Source organism: Trachypithecus francoisi, unplaced genomic scaffold (assembly GCF_009764315.1).
Source record: "Trachypithecus francoisi isolate TF-2019V2 unplaced genomic scaffold, Tfra_2.0 Lachesis_group11, whole genome shotgun sequence".
Lineage (NCBI taxonomy): Eukaryota > Metazoa > Chordata > Mammalia > Primates > Cercopithecidae > Trachypithecus > Trachypithecus francoisi.
This window is the reverse complement of record NW_022681456.1, coordinates 83,235,846-83,253,581: the sequence shown is the minus strand read 5'-3', so window position 1 is coordinate 83,253,581 and position 17,736 is coordinate 83,235,846. Positions and strand designations below refer to the sequence as shown.

Here is a 17,736-nt window from a genome sequence, read left to right as displayed (position 1 = left end):
CTGCACTGACAGCTGTGTTCATGCCACTGCACTCCAGCCTGAGTGACAGAACAAGACCCTCCCCCCTCTCTTTTTTAATTAAAAAAATGTAATAAAATAGAGACTGGGGTTCTCCCTGTGTTGCCCAGGCTGGTCTCGAACTCCTGTGCTCAAGCAATCCGCCAGCCTCAGCCTCCCCAAGTGCTGGGATTATAGGCCTGAGCCACCATACCTGGCAGAGACTCTGTCACTAAAAATAAAAATAACAGGCCGGGTGTGCTGGCTCAGGCCTGTAATCCCAGCACTTGGGGAGGCCAAGGCAGGTAGATCACTTGACGCCAGTTCAAGACCAGCCTGGCCAACATGGCGAAACCCCGTCTCTACTGAAAATAGCTGGGCATGGTGGCACGTGCCTGTAATCCCAGCTACTTGGAAGGTTGAGGCATGAGAATCACTTGAACCCAGGAAGGCAGAGGTTACAGTGAGCCGAGATCGCGCCACTGAACTTCAGCCTGGACAACAGAACGAGACTCTATCTTAAAAAAAAAAAAAAAAAATCATGTCCTGAGCAGTGTTTTCTTTTCTTTCTTTTTTTTTTTTTCTAGTAGAGACAAGGGTCTCACGTTGCCCAGGCTGGTCTTGGACTCCTGGGTTCAAACAATCCTCCTGCCTTGGCCTCCCAAAGTGCTAGGATTACAGGCATGAGCCACCACGCCTGACCCTGGGAAGTGTTTTATACTTTGGTCTTTCAGCTATGTCTGTGTGTGAAGGTGATCTTATAGTCAGTAGTATCCTCAATTATTGAGCTAATGAACAGGTGTATAGTATTCAGTATAAACTTTCACACTCATAATCCCTTTAAAACTCTCAAATAACCCTATGAATTACGTACTACCTCCTTTTTAATACTTAATTCATAGGGTTAAGATGATAAAATTGAGGCTTGAAAGATTACTCTGTCCAAAGTCATATCCAGGAAGAGAAGGATCTGGGATTTGAATGCAGGTCTATCTGGCACCAAAATATATACTGTATCAACTACCTCTTACCACCAAAAGATAAACAAGAACACACTCCCCAGAGAGGTGACGATAAATAGGACAGAGTATATAATATGTTGACATTCTTAGAGAAAAAGGGTTAAAATAAAAATCTAAGGCATTGTATTTGTTTTGCTGAAAAGGAATCTGTAGACTTAGCCCTAAAGTTGTATGTTACTTCACTCATTTACATTTAATTATATTCCAGATCTAGAGAGACAGGCACTTCTTTGTGACTAATTCCACACTCACAAAAAGAGAACAGTATGTGTAAATCTGAGAAAAAGAGTGCCACAGCACACTGAAAGCACAAACACCAAAGAAGTCATATGCGCCATTGCACTCCAGCCTGGACGACAAAAGTGAAACTCTGTCCTCCCCGCACACAAAAAAAGGAAAAGAAAACAAGAATCTGCATTAATTAAAATGTGCACCTCATCTTAAACAAATCTAACATATGAAAACAGAGATTCACATAATAGGTAAACCAGTTATAACTCATGTCCCAAAATAGTCGATCAGTAAAAAATAGTACAATAAGACAACACCACAATAATATTATTTATTTTTATTTTTATTTTTTTGAGATGGAGTCTCACCCTGTTGCCCAGGCTGGAGTGCAGTGGCGCAATCTTGGCTCACTGCAAGCTCCACCTCCCGGGTTCAAGCAATTCTCCTGCCTCAGCCTCCCGAGTAGCTGGGACTACAGGTGCCCACCACCGCGCCCCGCTATTTTTTTTGTATTTTTATTAGAGACAGGGTATCACTGTGTTAGCCAGAATGGTATCGATCTCCTGACCTCTTGATCCGCCCGCCTCGGCCTCCCAAAGTGCTGGGATTACAGGTGTGAGCCACAGCGCTCGGCTTATAATACTATTTTAAATAGCAAGTTCCCTTATAACTGATATTAATCCAACTGAAAACTTTAATTCATATGCAACTTTTCAGTGTCTGAATTTGAAAATGCAAATGCTAAACCTACTTGAAATTTTCAGCCAGGCACGGTGGCTCACGCCTGTAATCCCAGCACTTTGGGAGGCCGAGGTGGGTGGATCACAAGGTCAGAAGTTCGAGACCAGCCTGGCCAATATGGTGAAACCCTGTCTCTACTAAAAATACAAAAATTAGCCGACCATGATGGTGGGCCCCTGTAATCTCAGCTACTTGGGAGTCTGAGGCAGGAGAATCACTTGAACCTGGGAGGCGGAGGTTGCAGTAAGCTGAGATCGCACCATTGCACTCCAGCCTGAGCGACAGAGCAAGACTCTGTCTCAAGAAAAAAAAAAAGAAATTTTCAAGCAAGATAGATTTTAGCTTAGGCCTATGTTCACAAGGAACATTACAGGGGAAATGCTGTAGAGAATGTGTGAAGAAATACGTGAAAAGAAGGAAGAAGTGGAAATAGATGAAAGTTCAAGGTTGAAGATAAAATACAAGGTCACTAAAGAAGCAGGAAGGAGAAATAAAGTATGCAGAAAAAACAGTGCTGGTGGCATTACTCCCATGTCACAAAGGGCATCTTTCCCAACTCACTCCATTTTGCAGTGGTAGGATATTCTTCCTCATCTAAGTTTTGGAGTTGGTATAATGAAACAAAAATTAATCACAAACTAAAAGCAAGCATTCTAGCAGGGAAAGCCTTAACTCACAACTAAGAAAATAGAGCATTTACAGGAGAAGCAGAATGACGTAGGATTATTCCTAATGAAATAGTATATAGGCTGGGTGTGGTGGCTCATGCCTATAATCCCAGTACTTTGGAAGGCCAAGGTGGGAGGCTCGCTTGAAGCCAGGAGTTCAGATTAGCAAGGGCCACATGGTAAGATCCTGTTTCTACAAAAAATAAAAATTAGGGCTGGGCACAGTGGCACATTCCTGTAATCCCAGCACTTTGGATGGGCTGAGGTGGGAGAATTGCTTGAGCCCAGGAGGTCAAGGCTGCAGCGAGCTGTGATGGTACCACTGCCTTCCAGCCTAGGCAACAAAGTGAGATCCTGCCTCAAACAAAACAAAACAAATTAGCTGGGTGTGGTGGCATGTGCCTGTAGTCCTACCTACTCCGGAGACTGAGGCGAGAGGATCACTTGAGCCCAGGAGTTCAAGGCTGCAGTGTGCTATGATCACACCACAGCCTGGGCAACAGAGGAGGACCCTGTCTCTTAAAAATAAAAACAAAAAAAGAAGCTAAGAAAGAAAGAAAGGCTGGGCACAGTGGCTCATGCCTGTAATCCCAACACTTTGGGAGGTCAAGACTGGTGGATCACTTGAGGTCAGAAGTTTGAGACCAGCTTGGCCAACCCGGTGAAACCCTGTCTCTACTAAAAATATAAAAATTAGCCGGGCGTGGTGGCACATACCTGTAATCCCAGCTACTCAGGAGGCTGAGGCAGGAGGATCGCTTGAACCCAGGAGGCAGAGGTTGGAGTGAGCCGAGGTCGCGCCACTGCACTCCAGCCTGGGCGACAGACTCTGTCTCAAAAAAAAAAAAAAAAAGGAAAAAAAGAAAAAAAAAGAAATATATATAAATGAGGCAGCTGGGTGGGACAATCATGCCATTCCCAGTGAGACTGGAGTTCTCATAAGACCCATGGGGGTCATAACAGATCAAATTCCTGTAGAGGAACCATCCGCGACCAAAACAGCAGACCAATGACTCAGGAAAATGATAAAATGGTTCAATTTCAGTTCTCCAGTCCCCAAAAATCTGGAATTCTTAGGTTTGGCCAGAGAAAAAAGCTACAAGAGGGAGAAGCTCAATCCTGACTTCAAACATTTGGACTCTAAATTGCTTTCAAGACTGAATACCGAAGTTCTGTTCAGCCCTTCATGGTGATTTGCAAGACAGTTCAAATCTCTGCAGTAACCCTATACAAAACACTTTCTCAGAATATCTAGGGATACACAGGATTTTGAGAACACTCCTCCATTATGCATACATTAGAAATGGTTGGTGCCATTATCCCACACCTTCTTTACTTGCCAAGCTTCCCGCAGAACCTCCAACTCAGAGATCATACTCTGCCCTCACAACATACCCAGTACCTGGACATCCAGGAATCAGAACTTCTGCCCCTTCATGTGGACCTTACTTTTTTGTCATGTCTTGGGTTGTCTTTTTAAAAAAATTTTTTAAAAATAGAGTTTGTTTTTCTCTGTCTCTGTTTCTCTCGTACAGGCTGGAGTGCAGTGGCGCAACCTTGGCTCACTGCAATCTCCGCCTCCTGGGTTCAAGCAATTCTTGTGATTCAGCCTCCAGAGTAGCTGGGATTACAGGCATGCACCACCACACCTGGCTAATTATTTTTTTGTATTTTTAGCAGAGACAGGGTTTCAGCATGTTGGCCAGGTTGATCTTGAACTCCTGACTTCAGGTGATCTGCCTGCCTCAGCCTCCCAAAGCACTAGGATTACAGGTGTGAGCCACCGTGCCCGGCCCTGTTTCTTCCCTTTATATGGCTTTTTAAATAAATCACTTACGTTCTCACTGGGCCATAACACTGTACAGTCAATCTTATTACTCAACGGCCACATTTCAGGTAGTGACTACTCAATCCTTAGAGTCCTGCAATGACTCCCCTCCCCTTTTATTAATATTTCCCAATAACTCCCTTTTCATTATCAATTAGGCTGGGCGCAGTGGCTCATGCCTGTAATCCCAACACTTTGGGAGGTCAAGGCTGGTGGATCACTTGAGGTCAGAAGTTTGAGACCAGCTTGGCCAACCCAGTGAAACCCCGTCTCTACTAAAAATATAAAAATTAGCCGGGCTATACAGCAGCTTTTTCTACATGGAACCTATTATACTTTAAGGGAGTACAGGCAATGGTAAGTCAAACAGGATGCTATGCCAATTCTCTAAAGGGCCTAGGCTGGTATGGTGGGTGGCTCACACTTATAATCCCAGCATTTTGGGAGGCTGAGGCAGGAGGATGCTTGAGCCCAGGAGGTCAAGACCAGCATGGGCAATATAGGGAGACCTTGTCTCTACAAAAACATACAAAATTAGCCAAGTGTGGTGGCACACACCTGTAGCCCCAGCTACTTGGGAGGCTAAGGTGGGAGGATCGCTTGAGCCTGGGAGGCAGAGGCTGCAATGAGCTGTGATGGTGCCACTGCGCTCCAGCCTGGGTGACATGCACACACACAAAAACGATGCATGTTCAAATATATGTGACCTAAATGGCATCCATACAGAATAACTGGTTTTTAAAAAGAATGATGTAGAACTAAAAATTCTAATATAGTAAGATATTCAAGATATGCTAAACACAAAAATCAAATTACAGGTCATTAGCATAACATGAGCCCATCTGAGTGTCTGTGTGTGTGTGTGTGTGTGTGCGCGCGCGCGCATGTGATGGGGGAAATTCTCTGCAATGATTACCTCTACAGAGTGGGACTAAGAGGTAAGGGGGTTAAGTTATATGATGCTATTCTTTATAGTTTGAATTTAACATTTTGTGTATTACTTTCTTTTTTTTTTTCTTTTTTTTTTTTTTGAGACGGAGTCTCGCTCTGTCGCCCAGGCTGGAGTGCAGTGGCCGGATCTCAGCTCACTGTAAGCTCCGCCTCCCGGGTTTACGCCATTCTCCTGCCTCAGCCTCCCGAGTAGCTGGGACTACAGGCGCCCGCCACCTCGCCCAGCTAGTTTTTTGTCTTTTTTAGTAGAGACGGGGTTTCACCGTGTTAGCCAGGATGGTCTCGATCTCCTGACCTCGTGATCCGCCCGTCTCGGCCTCCCAAAGTGCTGGGATTACAGGCTTGAGCCACCGCGCCCGGCCGTGTATTACTTTCATAATGAAAAAGCTAGTATAAAATTTTCATTTAATTGAAAGCATTATTAGTGAACATATGCAATGTTTTAAAGCAAACTGAATAATTACAATGTTCTATCACTATGCCAGTTCTTACCAATTATACATCACTGGCACAATAAAAACTTTTTGTAGCTAAAGAAAGCCTAAGAGATTTTTCTGGTAAATTTAAGGATCTATAATTACAAAGTTGTATAAGTTCATTTCCATAAATTGAAGACTACTCTAAAAAACCCTGACTTCAGGTAAAAATAGTTAAGTGCAATTTATAGTCAATATATTAATGAATGCCAGGCATGTAATCTCAACACTTTGGGAGGCCAAGGCAGGAGGACTGCTTGAGGCCAGGAGTTCAAGACCAGCTTGGGCAACAAGATAAGACCCTGTCTCTACAAAAAAAAAAAACATTAGCAGGGCTTCGTGGTGTGTGCCTGTAATCCTAGCTACTTGGTAGGCTGAGGCAGGAGGATCACTTGAGCCTGGGAGTTTGAGGCTGCAGTGAGCTATAACTGTGGCACTGCACTCCAGCCTGGGTGACAGAGGGAGATACAATTCTTGTTTTGTTTTCTTTGAGATGGGGGTCTCACTTCATCACTTAGGCTATAAGTGCAGTGGCATGATCACAGCTCACTGCAGCCTCCAACCCTGGGCTCAAGTAATCACTGCCATGCCTGGCTAATTTTTTTAACTTTTTGTAGAGATGGGGGGGGGGGTCTCACTTTGCTGCCCAGGCTGGTCTTGAACTCCTGACCTGGCCCAAAGTGATCCTCCCATTTTGGCCTCCCAAAGTGCTGGGCTTACAGGCATGAACAACTGTGCCTTATCTATATATATAATTTTATGCATCATTTGCAGTAAGAGTCACAAATGCACAGATTTGGAAGAAACCTTAAAAGTCACCTAGCCTTGGGCCAGGTGCAGTGGCTCAAGTCTGTAATCCTAGCACTTTGGGAGGCCGAGGTGGGTGGATCACAAGGTTAGGAGTTCAAGACCAGCCTGGCCAACATAGTAAAACCCCGTCTCTACCAAAAAGAGAAAAATTAGCCTGGCATGATGGTCTGCACCTGTAGTCCCAGCTACTTAGGAGGCTGAGGCAGGAGAATCGCTTGAACCCAGGAGGCGGAGGTTGCAGTGAGCCGAGATCGGGCCATTTAACTCCAGCCTGGGCAACAGAGTGAGACTCTGTCTCAAAACAAAAAAGTCACCCAGTCTTGGCCAGGCACGGTGGCTCACACCTGTACTCCTAGCGCTTTGGAAGATGAGACAGGAGGATCACTTGAGCCCAGGAGTTCAAGACCAGCCTGGCAGGCAACATAGTGAGACCTCATTTATATATTTTATTTTATTTCATTAAAAAAAAAATTTTTGTTTCGAGACAGAGTCTTGCTCTATCACCCAGGCTGGAGTGCAGCAGCCTGATCTCAGCTCATTGCAATCCTACCCCCCAGGTTTAAGCAATTCTCATGTCTTAGACTCCCAAGTAGCTGGAATTACAGGTGTGTGCCACCATGCCTGGCTAATTTTGTATTTTTAGTAGAGACGGGGTTTCACCATGTTAGCCAGGCTGGTCTCGATCTTCTGGCCTCAAGTGATCTGCCTGCCTCAGCCTCCCAAAGTGTTGGGATTACAGGCATGAGCCACCGTGCCCAGCTTCATTTCTATATTAAAAAAAAAAAAAAAAGGCATCTAGTCCAACTTTCCTATCCAAACACCTAGACATACAATAAATAAATAAATAAATAAATAAATAAATAAATAAATACCAATAGCAGCCTGCTGAGGAAAGAACTGAAGTTGAGAACCAGTACTAGGAATATATAAGACAACCAGAAATGTCTCCTCCTCAAAATGGAGACATCTGGTAATCATTCACTAAAAAGCATTTTGGCGTAATATAACAAGTTGCTCAGGTCAGTTTTAAACAAGTCATTGACTTAATTTTCTGGTTTCAAAGTTTTCAATTTGTTTCAAACCAAGTGAAATTAGACTATGATGCAGATTGAGTTTAATGAACAAAAATCTCTGTATAAAAAACATTTAAACCTTATCAAATGCTTTAAACACACACACACACACACACACACACAAATCCAAATCCAATACACGATCTTAGAACATTATCTTTGTTTACCTCAACATAACCTGTAAAAGTATTTCCAGATAAAACTTTACAAGTGAAGAAAGAAAACCCATGATGTTACACTTACACACACACACACAATCATTCTTGCGGAAGAACAAAAACGTGGTAAGAGTGTGAACAGGAAGGAAATGCATCTTTTTTTGTACAGCTTATATTAAAAAACACAGCATGAGTAAAATAACTTCCTATACCAAGAGCAGATGCAGAGAGAGGAAACAGAAAGCAGGGATGAGACTAACTCATTAATAGTTTGAGAATGTCATTCAAGAACAATAAATTTGGGGAGTGACAGATAATCCCCAGCTGTCACCACCTCAAATTCTTTGATTCCGATAACTAATGACAATTAAAAAGCATCTATGTGTTCATTTTTTGTAGGTCTTGATTTGTTAATCATTATTTAGGTGTGCTTTGTCTCTTTCAGTGGTTAATTCCTCAGTTTATACTCAGTGTTATGTCCTAGTTACCAGAAGGGCCACAGTAATAAGCGAAGTGAACACAGGTTATAAAGGGTGGCATTGGTGGTATGAGAAGGTGAATAAGGAGGGCCAGATTGCCTGGTTTGGATTTCAGCATCACTGCCTGCCAGCTCCTGGCACCTAGCAAGCTACTTAGCCACTGTGTGTCTCCATTTCCTCATCTTCGGTTGGGGGTCACTATAGCACCTACTTCAGATAGTGTGATTAGGGGGTTAAACAAGATGGTCATTCAAAAAATTTATCACACTGCCTGGTCAATAGATATTAGCTGAAAATATTAGTTGTGGTATTACAGGGGAACCAAAAGGAAAATTCTGTCTCTGTATTTCTCCTCACTGATAAAGTTTTCAGGGACAAACTATGGCAAAAAGCAGAGATACTAGTACATTTGAGACCAGTACAAAGAGATTGAAGACCTAGTCTTATGAATATAGATACCCATTTTTATATAAGAAAAAAATTACATGGCTCCATATCACAAAATTTAAGATCTTCCTGTTAAACATCACACAATTCCCATCATCATTATGCTCTACATACACTCTAAATTATGTAGAGTTTCTACTGATATTCCACAACAACAAGGTCCAGAAATTTGAACTAAGAAACAGCTGCAGAACTGCATGTTGGACAGTAATCTGTGTGTGCCACAGAAATTGGGCCAACACAAAGGGCCAGGATTCTGCCTCCATGGCCTGGACTCCTCCACACATAGTCAGATGAGTCAGGTTCTTGCAGACCTTCAAATCTCCATTCATATCCCCCTTTGAGAGAGCCATTTTCAGAGTGAAGGAAGCAGCAGCCACTGGGCACGAAAACACCGCACTCCTACTTCAGTATAATATGATAGCTATCATTGGTTTCTGCTGTTAAAAAGAGAGAGAGAGAGAGAGAGAGAGAATCATCTTTAGTCACCTCCAAAACACGGCAGGAGAAACAAAGTATGGTAAGATTCTTGTGAGAAGGGGAAAAAAGGGAGGTGGAGGTTGCAGTGAGCTCAGATCATGCCATTGCACTCTAGCTTGGGCAACAAGAGTGAAATGCCGTCTTAAAAAAAAAAAAAAAAAAAGAGAGAAAGGGGAAAAAAAAGAGCAGGACAAACAGCAGCATACTTACTCATTAGCACAGATTCCTTATAATAAATATGCATTACAAAAACAACATGCCTCAATTTCCTCCTCTGCAATGGAAGATGAAAGAGAATGGCAAAAAGCCGGGCCAGGCACTGTGGCTCATGCCTGTAATCCCAGCACTTTGGGAGGCCGAGGTGGGTGGATTGCTTGAGGTCAGGAGTTCGAGACCAGCCTGGCCAACATGGTGAAACCCCGTCTCTACTAAAAATACAAAAATTAGCCAGACAAGGTGGCATGTGCCTGTAATCCCAGTTGCTTGGGAGGCTGAGGGAGGAGAATCACTTGAACTCGGGAGGTGAAGGTTGCAGTGAGCCGAGATCGTGCCACTGCACTCCAGCCTGGGCAACAGATCAAAACTCTGTCTCAAAAAAAAAAAAAAAGCCGACTTACAAAAAGGAACAATCTCTAATACTGTCACTTTCTTTACCCAAATATGGTTACTCTCCCTATCTCTCCTCAAAGAAGTATGTACTTTGCCTAGTAGTAGTAAAGCTGTTAAACTACTTAGAGAAAGATGTTTGTCTTACTATTACCTTTCATTGTGTCCAGAATAAAACATGCTTCTTCCTGAAAGTTCTGTATCATCTGAAAAAAGCAAGAAAATGTGTGACTATTTAAATGAAAAATAACCCCTTTATATTCCTGTGTCCCTAAGGACTACATCCAGCGGGATTTAGATGGGAGGCTTTACAGGTCACAAATAATGTATTTCTTGAATATCTAGGATCGTAAAAGTTTTTTCCTCCCCTCCCCTGTTTGGTTTTTAAATATTAAAAAACTAAGCAGATTAGAACAGTTGTCTTAAAGCCTGGTATGCATTTCCCTGGGTTAACCCCAACACTCGCCAAGGAGCACACAGACACTAATATATGCATACAGGAGAACTGACTTCCATGTCTTCAACTCCCATATGTGCTCCTTCCTAAAACCTCTTTAATTTTCCTTCCTCACTTTCCCTTCTCAAACTCCCTTCTCCCATTTTACAAGATAAAGGCATGAGTTTCACCCTCCCAGGATCCTAGTAAGGTACTCTGGCCCATGATGTGAAAGCTTCAGGTGGCAAAGTGGAATAGCAAAGGTGAACTCTAATATTAAACTGGGCAACAGACCCTTTTATGAGCCACATGGTTTCTAACTCTTTCCTTTCACCAGAATTAAAGAGTAACCTAATCACAAAATTGTCATGTGATAAAGGATTCAAAATGATTTTTTGATAATATCACTATGTAATTGCTGGTATATAATTCTGAAGTATAATCTAATGACATCATTACAAAATTCCATCCATTCCTATCTATCAATTTATGTGACTCAAGTCCCTCAGCATTTATATCTAGAGGTAAAAAACAGAATGGAATTGATGCTGAAATCCTATGTCATTCTAGCAATCAATAGGCAGTATTCACCTACAAAGGAAATAATTAGGTGCAAAGGTACGACTAGGGATTGAAACAATTTCATCCAACTCATTCATAGATATACCTGTAATAATATTTTTCTTAATTTTCTTTTTTTTTTTTTTTCTGAGACGGAGCTTCACTCTTGTTGCCCAGGCTGGAGTGCAATGGCCCCATCTCGGCTCACCACAACCTCCACCTCCTGGGTTGAAGGGATCCTCCTGCCTCAGCCTCCTGGGTAGCAGGGATTACAAGCACGTGCCACCACACCCAACTAATTTTGTATTTTCAGTAGAGACGGGGTTTCTCCATGTTGGCCAGGCTGGTTTCAAACTCCCGACCTCAGGTGATCCGCCTGCCTCGGCCTCCCAAAGTGCTGGGATTACAGGCATAAGCCACTGAGCCTGGCCTTTTTTTTTTTTTGGATGGAGTCTCGCTCTGTCACCCAGGCTAGAGTGTGGTGGCACAGTCTCGGCTCACTGCAATCTCTGCCTCTCAGGTTCAAGCAATTCTCTGCCTCAGCCTCCCAAGTAGCTGGGATTACAGGCACCTGCCACCATGCCCAGCTAATTTTTGTATTTTTAGTAGAGATGGGGGTTTCACCATCTTGGCTAGAATGGTCTTGAACTTCTGACCTTGTGATCCACCTGTCTCAGCCTCCCAAAGTGCTGGGATTACAGGCACAAGTCACTGCACCTGGCCGGCCGTCTTAATGTTTAATAATTACTTATTAAAACATGTAGCATATTTATCTTATTTTAATCAACTGTATAATTATGATGATTCCATTCATAATTTTTAAATTTTTATTTAAAAACTTTGTTTCAAACAAATATAGTGGGATAATCAATCAAAGATGTCTGTGCATAAAAATATGTTACGGTAAGATGGCCAGGCGTGGTGGCTCACATCTGTAATCCCAGCACTTTGGCAGGCTGAGGCGGGTTGATCACTTGAGGCCAGGAGTTCGAGACCAGACTGGCCACATGGTGAAACCCAGCCTCTACTAAAAATACAAAAATTAGCCGGGTGTGGTGGTGGATGCCTGTAATACCAGCTACTTGGGAGGCTGAGGCAGGAGAATCGTTTGAACCTCGGAGGCAGAGGTTGCAGTGAGCTAAGATCACACCACCGCACAACAGCCTGGGTGATAAAGTGAGACTCTGTCTCAAAAAAATAAAGTTACAGTAAGATAAAATTCAATGGGGGAAGTAAATGAAAATAATAGTTGAAGGAAACAGAGGAATAGTACAAGAATTCTAACTTAAAGGAAAGCACAGTCGTGTTTTGTTTTTTTTTTAATGGATGGTGGTGGTATTAAATCATTTTTGCACTAAGATTACATGGGATGCAATTAGAATAATGATGTAACCATTTCACTTAGAAATGTCATTATATATGCCCAGAAATGACATCTTTTACAACTATTTAAACTTTAACAAAAAATTTTAAGTCAACCTAAAAATGTGCATGGGAATATGTGGTTTTTAAAATATTTCAGGACGGGGCGTGGTGGCTCACATCTGTAATCCCACCACTTTGGGAGGCCGAGGCGGGCAGATCACTTGAGGTCAGGAGTTTGAGACCAGCCTGGCCAACATGGCAAAACCCCATCTCTACTAAAAATACATAAATTAGCCGGGCGTGGTGGCACGCGCCTATAATTCCCACTATCCGGGAGGCTGAGGGAGGAGAATCACTTGAACCCAGGAGGCGGAGGTTACAGTGAGCTGAGATTGGGCCATTGCACTCTGGCCTGGGCAACAGAGAGAGACTGTTTAAAAAAAAAATTAGGAGGAAAGCAAGCAAAAAAGTATGAAACCCTCTGATCTAGAAAACTGAACACTCTGCCCCAGGAGAACTGCTCTTGCTCCATGTGCTGACAAATTAACCATCATCTGGTAATTTCAACTGTACTGAAAAATCTACCTCATCACTGATGAGCACATGAATTCCTGTTGGCCCCTGCTTGTAAATCTGGCTGATCTGGCAAGGGGAAATGCTGAAAAGCTGAGCAATTTTTTCTGTCAATTCAACAGCGGTCAGTTCTTCTAGATAGATAGCATGGTAAACTGCAAAAGGGAGAGAGCAACAGGAGTCAGTACAAAGGTTGTCCACTCTTACACATAACTTGATCACTAGGAATGTCCACTTTTCTGAAGGACTCAGAAATCAGACTGCCTAAGGTCAAACCCTGGCTCAACCACTTGCAGCTGTGTGACCTAGGGCACGTTATCTAACATCCCTAGGCCTCATTTTTCTCGATGTAAATACTAGAGATAACAGTAAAATCCTCCGCAAAGAGAAGATACTAGTTGTAAATAGCACCTGGCTGGGCATGGTGGTTCACACCTATAGTCCCAGCAATTTGGGAGGCTGAGGCAGGGAGATCACTTGAGCCCAGGAGTTCAAGACCAGCCTAGGCAACATAGGGAGATCCCATCTCTACAATAAATAAAACAATTAGGTAGACGTGGGGTGCACACCTATAGTTCTAGTTACTCGGGAGGCTGACGGGAGAGAATCACTTGAGCCCAGGTGGTCAAGGTTATAATGAGTCATGATTGCACCACGGTACTTTAGCCTGGGTAACTGAGTGAGACTCTGTCTCAAAAAAAAAAAAAAAAAAGCCGGGCGCGGTGGCTCAAGCCTGTAATCCCAGCACTTTGGGAGGCCGAGACGGGCGGATCATGAGGTCAGGAGATCAAGACCATCCTGGCTAACCCAGTGAAACCCCATTTCTACTAAAAAACACAAAAAACTAGCCGGGCGAGGTGGCAGGCGCCTGTAGTCCCAGCTACTTGGGAGGCTGAGGCAGGAGAATGGCATGAACCCGGGAGGCGGAGCTTGCAGTGAGCCGAGATCGCGCCACTCACTCCAGCCTGGGTGACAGAGTGAGACTCTGTCTCAAAAAAAAAAAAAAAGCACCTGCCATATATTAGGAGCTCAATAAATGCTAGTGATTATTGTTACTTCTAGCAAATGCTAAATCTGCTGTTTGATAGTTTCCCATCATACATGCCCATAAGTTACCTCTTCACCTTTCTTCATATCTGTCCTGGTGTGTCCAGAACAACCTACCGAAGAAAGTGCCATTTGAGTCTCCATCCTCGTGCTTCTGCTGCTGTTGCTGCTGCTGTTGTTGCTGCTCCCTCAACTGCAGTGACTCCTGACAAACATAAATGGTTAACCTTGGACGCACCATCCTAAGGGGAGGAAAAAGGCTAATTAGTCTTACATTCTTTACGGTAAGCACAATAAAAAGGGAGAAATTGTGTTTCTACATTAATCATATAGAGCAGATGAAAATTGGAAGCTCATTGGCCAAATGCAATTAATTTGCTATGTTTTATTAGTTCCCCAGTGGTAAGGGTTTTTTTTCCTTAAGTGGAATTAGTTCCAATATGAGACATCATATAAACCTCTGAACTTTTGGCTTTTCCTGAAGATCTAGCAATCTTAAGCCCACATTCTCACATGCTGTTCTTCTTACATAATGCATATATTCTTCACTATACCCCAGTCTTGACTGCCATTCATTTACATTACCTGTATGTCCTCTATAGTCATTTGAGTTTGTGGCCTTTGGTGTAAAAGTTACACATAGTCAAAATATAAAAGCCTTATGTCTTTTTGGGTCAGGTTCAAGATATACTTCTTACTAAAAAATACCAACACAGTAAACTAGATCATCTTATTTCTCTCATTACCTTCTCCTAACTAGCCTAAGTCCTTTTTCTGCTCTTCTTAGAGAAAGGTATTCAACTACCTCTTGATCTGATCCTCTGAATCCTTCCAATTTCTAAACACTCTTTAGATAATATGCTTTAAAAAATAAAAGATCAATTATTTTTCCCCAAGTCATCAATCCCTGATTTCCCTTCTTTCCTTAAAATTTTCCAAGCTTCCACATCCCTTATGATGTAGACAAAAACAAACATGACCAGGCACGGTGGCTCACACCTATAATCCCAGCACTTTAGGAAGGCGAGTCGGAAGGATTGCTTGAGCTCAGGAGTTTGAGACCAGCCAGGGGAACATGGCAAAACTCCATCTCTACAAAAAGTACAAAATTAGGCGGGCGTGGTGGTGCGTGCCTGTAGTCCCAGCTGCTCAGGGATCTAGACAGGAAGATGGCTTGAGCCCAGGAAATCGACACTGCAGCGAGCCATGATTGCACTGCTGCACTCCAAGCTGGGTGACAGAGCAAGATGCTGTCTCAAGAAAGAAAACCCAAAACAAAAGCAATCCAAAAATAAATACTGCGCAATCTGTTTTACTATGTAGTCACTGATTTGGTTCTGTTGCCATTGACCTAAATGCTTTTTTCATCAATGTTACTACTACCTATTTAAAATTGTAAATCCCAAAAGAGGACCAAAAATTACTGTGTATTTTAACAACTGCAGGGAGACACTTAAGTAATTACTACCCACATTTGCCTGGCACGGTGGCTCACGTCTGTAATCCCAGCACTCTGGGAGGCCGAGGCGGGCAGATCACGAGATCAGGAGTTCGAGACCATCCTGGCTAACACGGTGAAACCCCGTCTCTACTAAAAAATACAAAAAATTAGGCCGGGCGCGGTGGCTCAAGCCTGTAATCCCAGCACTTTGGGAGGCCGAGACGGGCGGATCACGAGGTCAGGAGATCGAGACCATCCTGGCTAATATGGTGAAACCCCGTCTCTACTAAAAAATACAAAAAACTAGCCGGGCGACGAGGCGGGCGCCTGTAGTCCCAGCTACTCGGGAGGCTGAGACAGGAGAATGGTGTGAACCCGGGAGGCGGAGCTTGCAGTGAGCTGAGAGCCGGCCACTGCACTCCAGCCTGGGCGGCAGAGCAAGACTCCGTCTCAAAAAAAAAAAAAAAAAAAAAAAAAAAAAAAAAAAAATTAGCCGGGTGTGGTGGCACGCGCCTGTAGTCCCAGCTACTTGGGAGGCTGAGGCAGGAGAATGGCGTGAACCCAGGAGGTGGAGCTTGCAGTGAGCCGAGATCCCGCCACTGCACTCCAGCCTGGGTGAAAGAGCAAGACTTAGTTTCAAAAAAAAAAAAAAGTAATTCCCACCCACATTTAAGAATGACCACTTCTCCAGTTAAAATCAACTTGGGGCCTTTGCACCTATTGTTCCTTCTGCCTAGAACAGTCTCCCTTCCTGTGACTCCAGAGCTGCATCCTTCTCAGAACTCAGTTTAAATATCCCCTCCTTGAAGAGGTCCTTCCTGACCATATTCTGGGCACCCTGTAGCCCACAGCCTTGTTTTTTGCTTATTTGTTTTGTTTTCCTTCAAAGCTCTTATCACTATCCACAATACTTATTTATCTTACTCCCCATTAGAAAGTAAACTCCCTAACAATGGGCACCCTGTTTTGCTCACCAATATATTAATATTCCCAGAGCCTACAATAGTACCTGGCTCATGAAAAGCATGATGAATTTTCATTGGAAAATTCATTCACCTGGAAATGAAAAATGGAATATCATGGGGAATTCCTTGGACAAAGTGCAAGAAAATATTTTTTTAAATCTGTATTTGGTACATAGCTGACACTTAAAAGAAATGTTTCCAGAAAGTGTATTTAGCTGTATAGACTACTGTGAAGAATTCCTGAATTCAAATCCATTTGGAAGCCAACTTCATTGATATTTTAACACTAATTACATACCGGCCTTTTAATGCATTAAAAAGTCTGATTCCATCTGCAGGGCCACAGATTTGGATCACATCATCTCTAGTTAATTTCAATAAATCTGCCCCTGGAATAAATATAAGAAAATGGATGATTTATAAAGGCAAAGATTCTCTTTGTTAATGACTATTAAAATGGGCTCTATTATAAGGACACCTCATTACCAGAATGTTACAATCCATAATTTTCTTCATGGCATATAAGGCCCTTCATGACCTGGCTCCCACCTCCTCTCCCATCTCAATTCACCCCAATTAACCTCCCCATTTAACCCTATGCTTTCATCATACTGATGATGTCTAATGAGCAAGCTGTTTTTTCTGCCTGAAACAACCTTCCACTATCTAAGCTGGTCACAACACGCCTGTAGTCCCAGCTACTCAAGAAGCTGAGGTAGGAAGATTGTTAGAAGCCAATCGACTATTAGGAGTTCAAGACTGGTGTGGACAACATAGCAAGACCCCATCTCTAAAAAAAAAAAAAAAAAAAAAATCCTGGGCCAGGTATGGTAGCTCACGCCTGTAATCCCAGCACTTTGGGATGTCGAGGCGGGTGGATCATTGAGGTCAGGAGTTCGAGACCAGCCTGGCCAACATGGTGAGACCCTGTCTCTACTAAAAATACAAAAATTAGCCGGACGTGGTGGTAGGTGCCTGTAATCCCAGCTACTCAGGGCCTGAGGCAGGAGAATCGCTTGAACCCAGGAGTTAAGAGGTTGCAATAAGCTGAGATTGCGCCTCTGCACTCCAGCCTGGGTGACAGTCAGACTCCGTCTCAAAAAAAAAAAAAAAAAAAAAAGTCCTGGATTCACCTGATGTGTCACACATGTTCCCTAACACCAGATCTTCCCACAAAGGTCTTACTGTCACTATCAGAACACTTATCTATAGCATCACAACTATTTATCAGTTTTTCAGAGTTTTATTTTGATTTAATTAGTTGTATTTTGTTTTGGTGCTTTTTTTTTTGGACACCAGATGATTAATGGGCTATCTGATCAGGAAGTATGCCTCATTCATTTGTGTATTCCTACCACATCAAAAAGTGCTAAATAGGCCA

The 17,736-nt window shown here is 43.0% G+C and overlaps 1 protein-coding gene across 3 annotated transcripts in view; it reads right to left on the bottom strand.

Annotated features, from left to right (window-relative positions):
• Positions 1-7,821: 7,821 nt before the first annotated feature.
• The window catches only part of TFCP2 (transcription factor CP2), an 83,278-nt gene continuing 73,363 nt past the window's right edge, over positions 7,822-17,736 (bottom strand). For 2 of the 3 annotated variants that reach the window (XM_033222055.1, XM_033222056.1), the window contains 5 exons: positions 16,654-16,744; positions 14,067-14,191; positions 12,915-13,057; positions 10,122-10,173; positions 7,822-9,318 (listed from right to left, as the gene is read on the bottom strand). In XM_033222055.1, coding sequence (XP_033077946.1) covers positions 9,284-9,318; positions 10,122-10,173; positions 12,915-13,057; positions 14,067-14,191; positions 16,654-16,744 — 446 coding nt within the window. In that variant the 3' untranslated portion in view covers positions 7,822-9,283. Of the gene's footprint in view, positions 9,322-10,121; positions 10,174-12,914; positions 13,058-14,066; positions 14,192-16,653; positions 16,745-17,736 lie in introns of all 3 variants that reach the window. The other variant, XM_033222054.1, reaches the window with a different exon arrangement.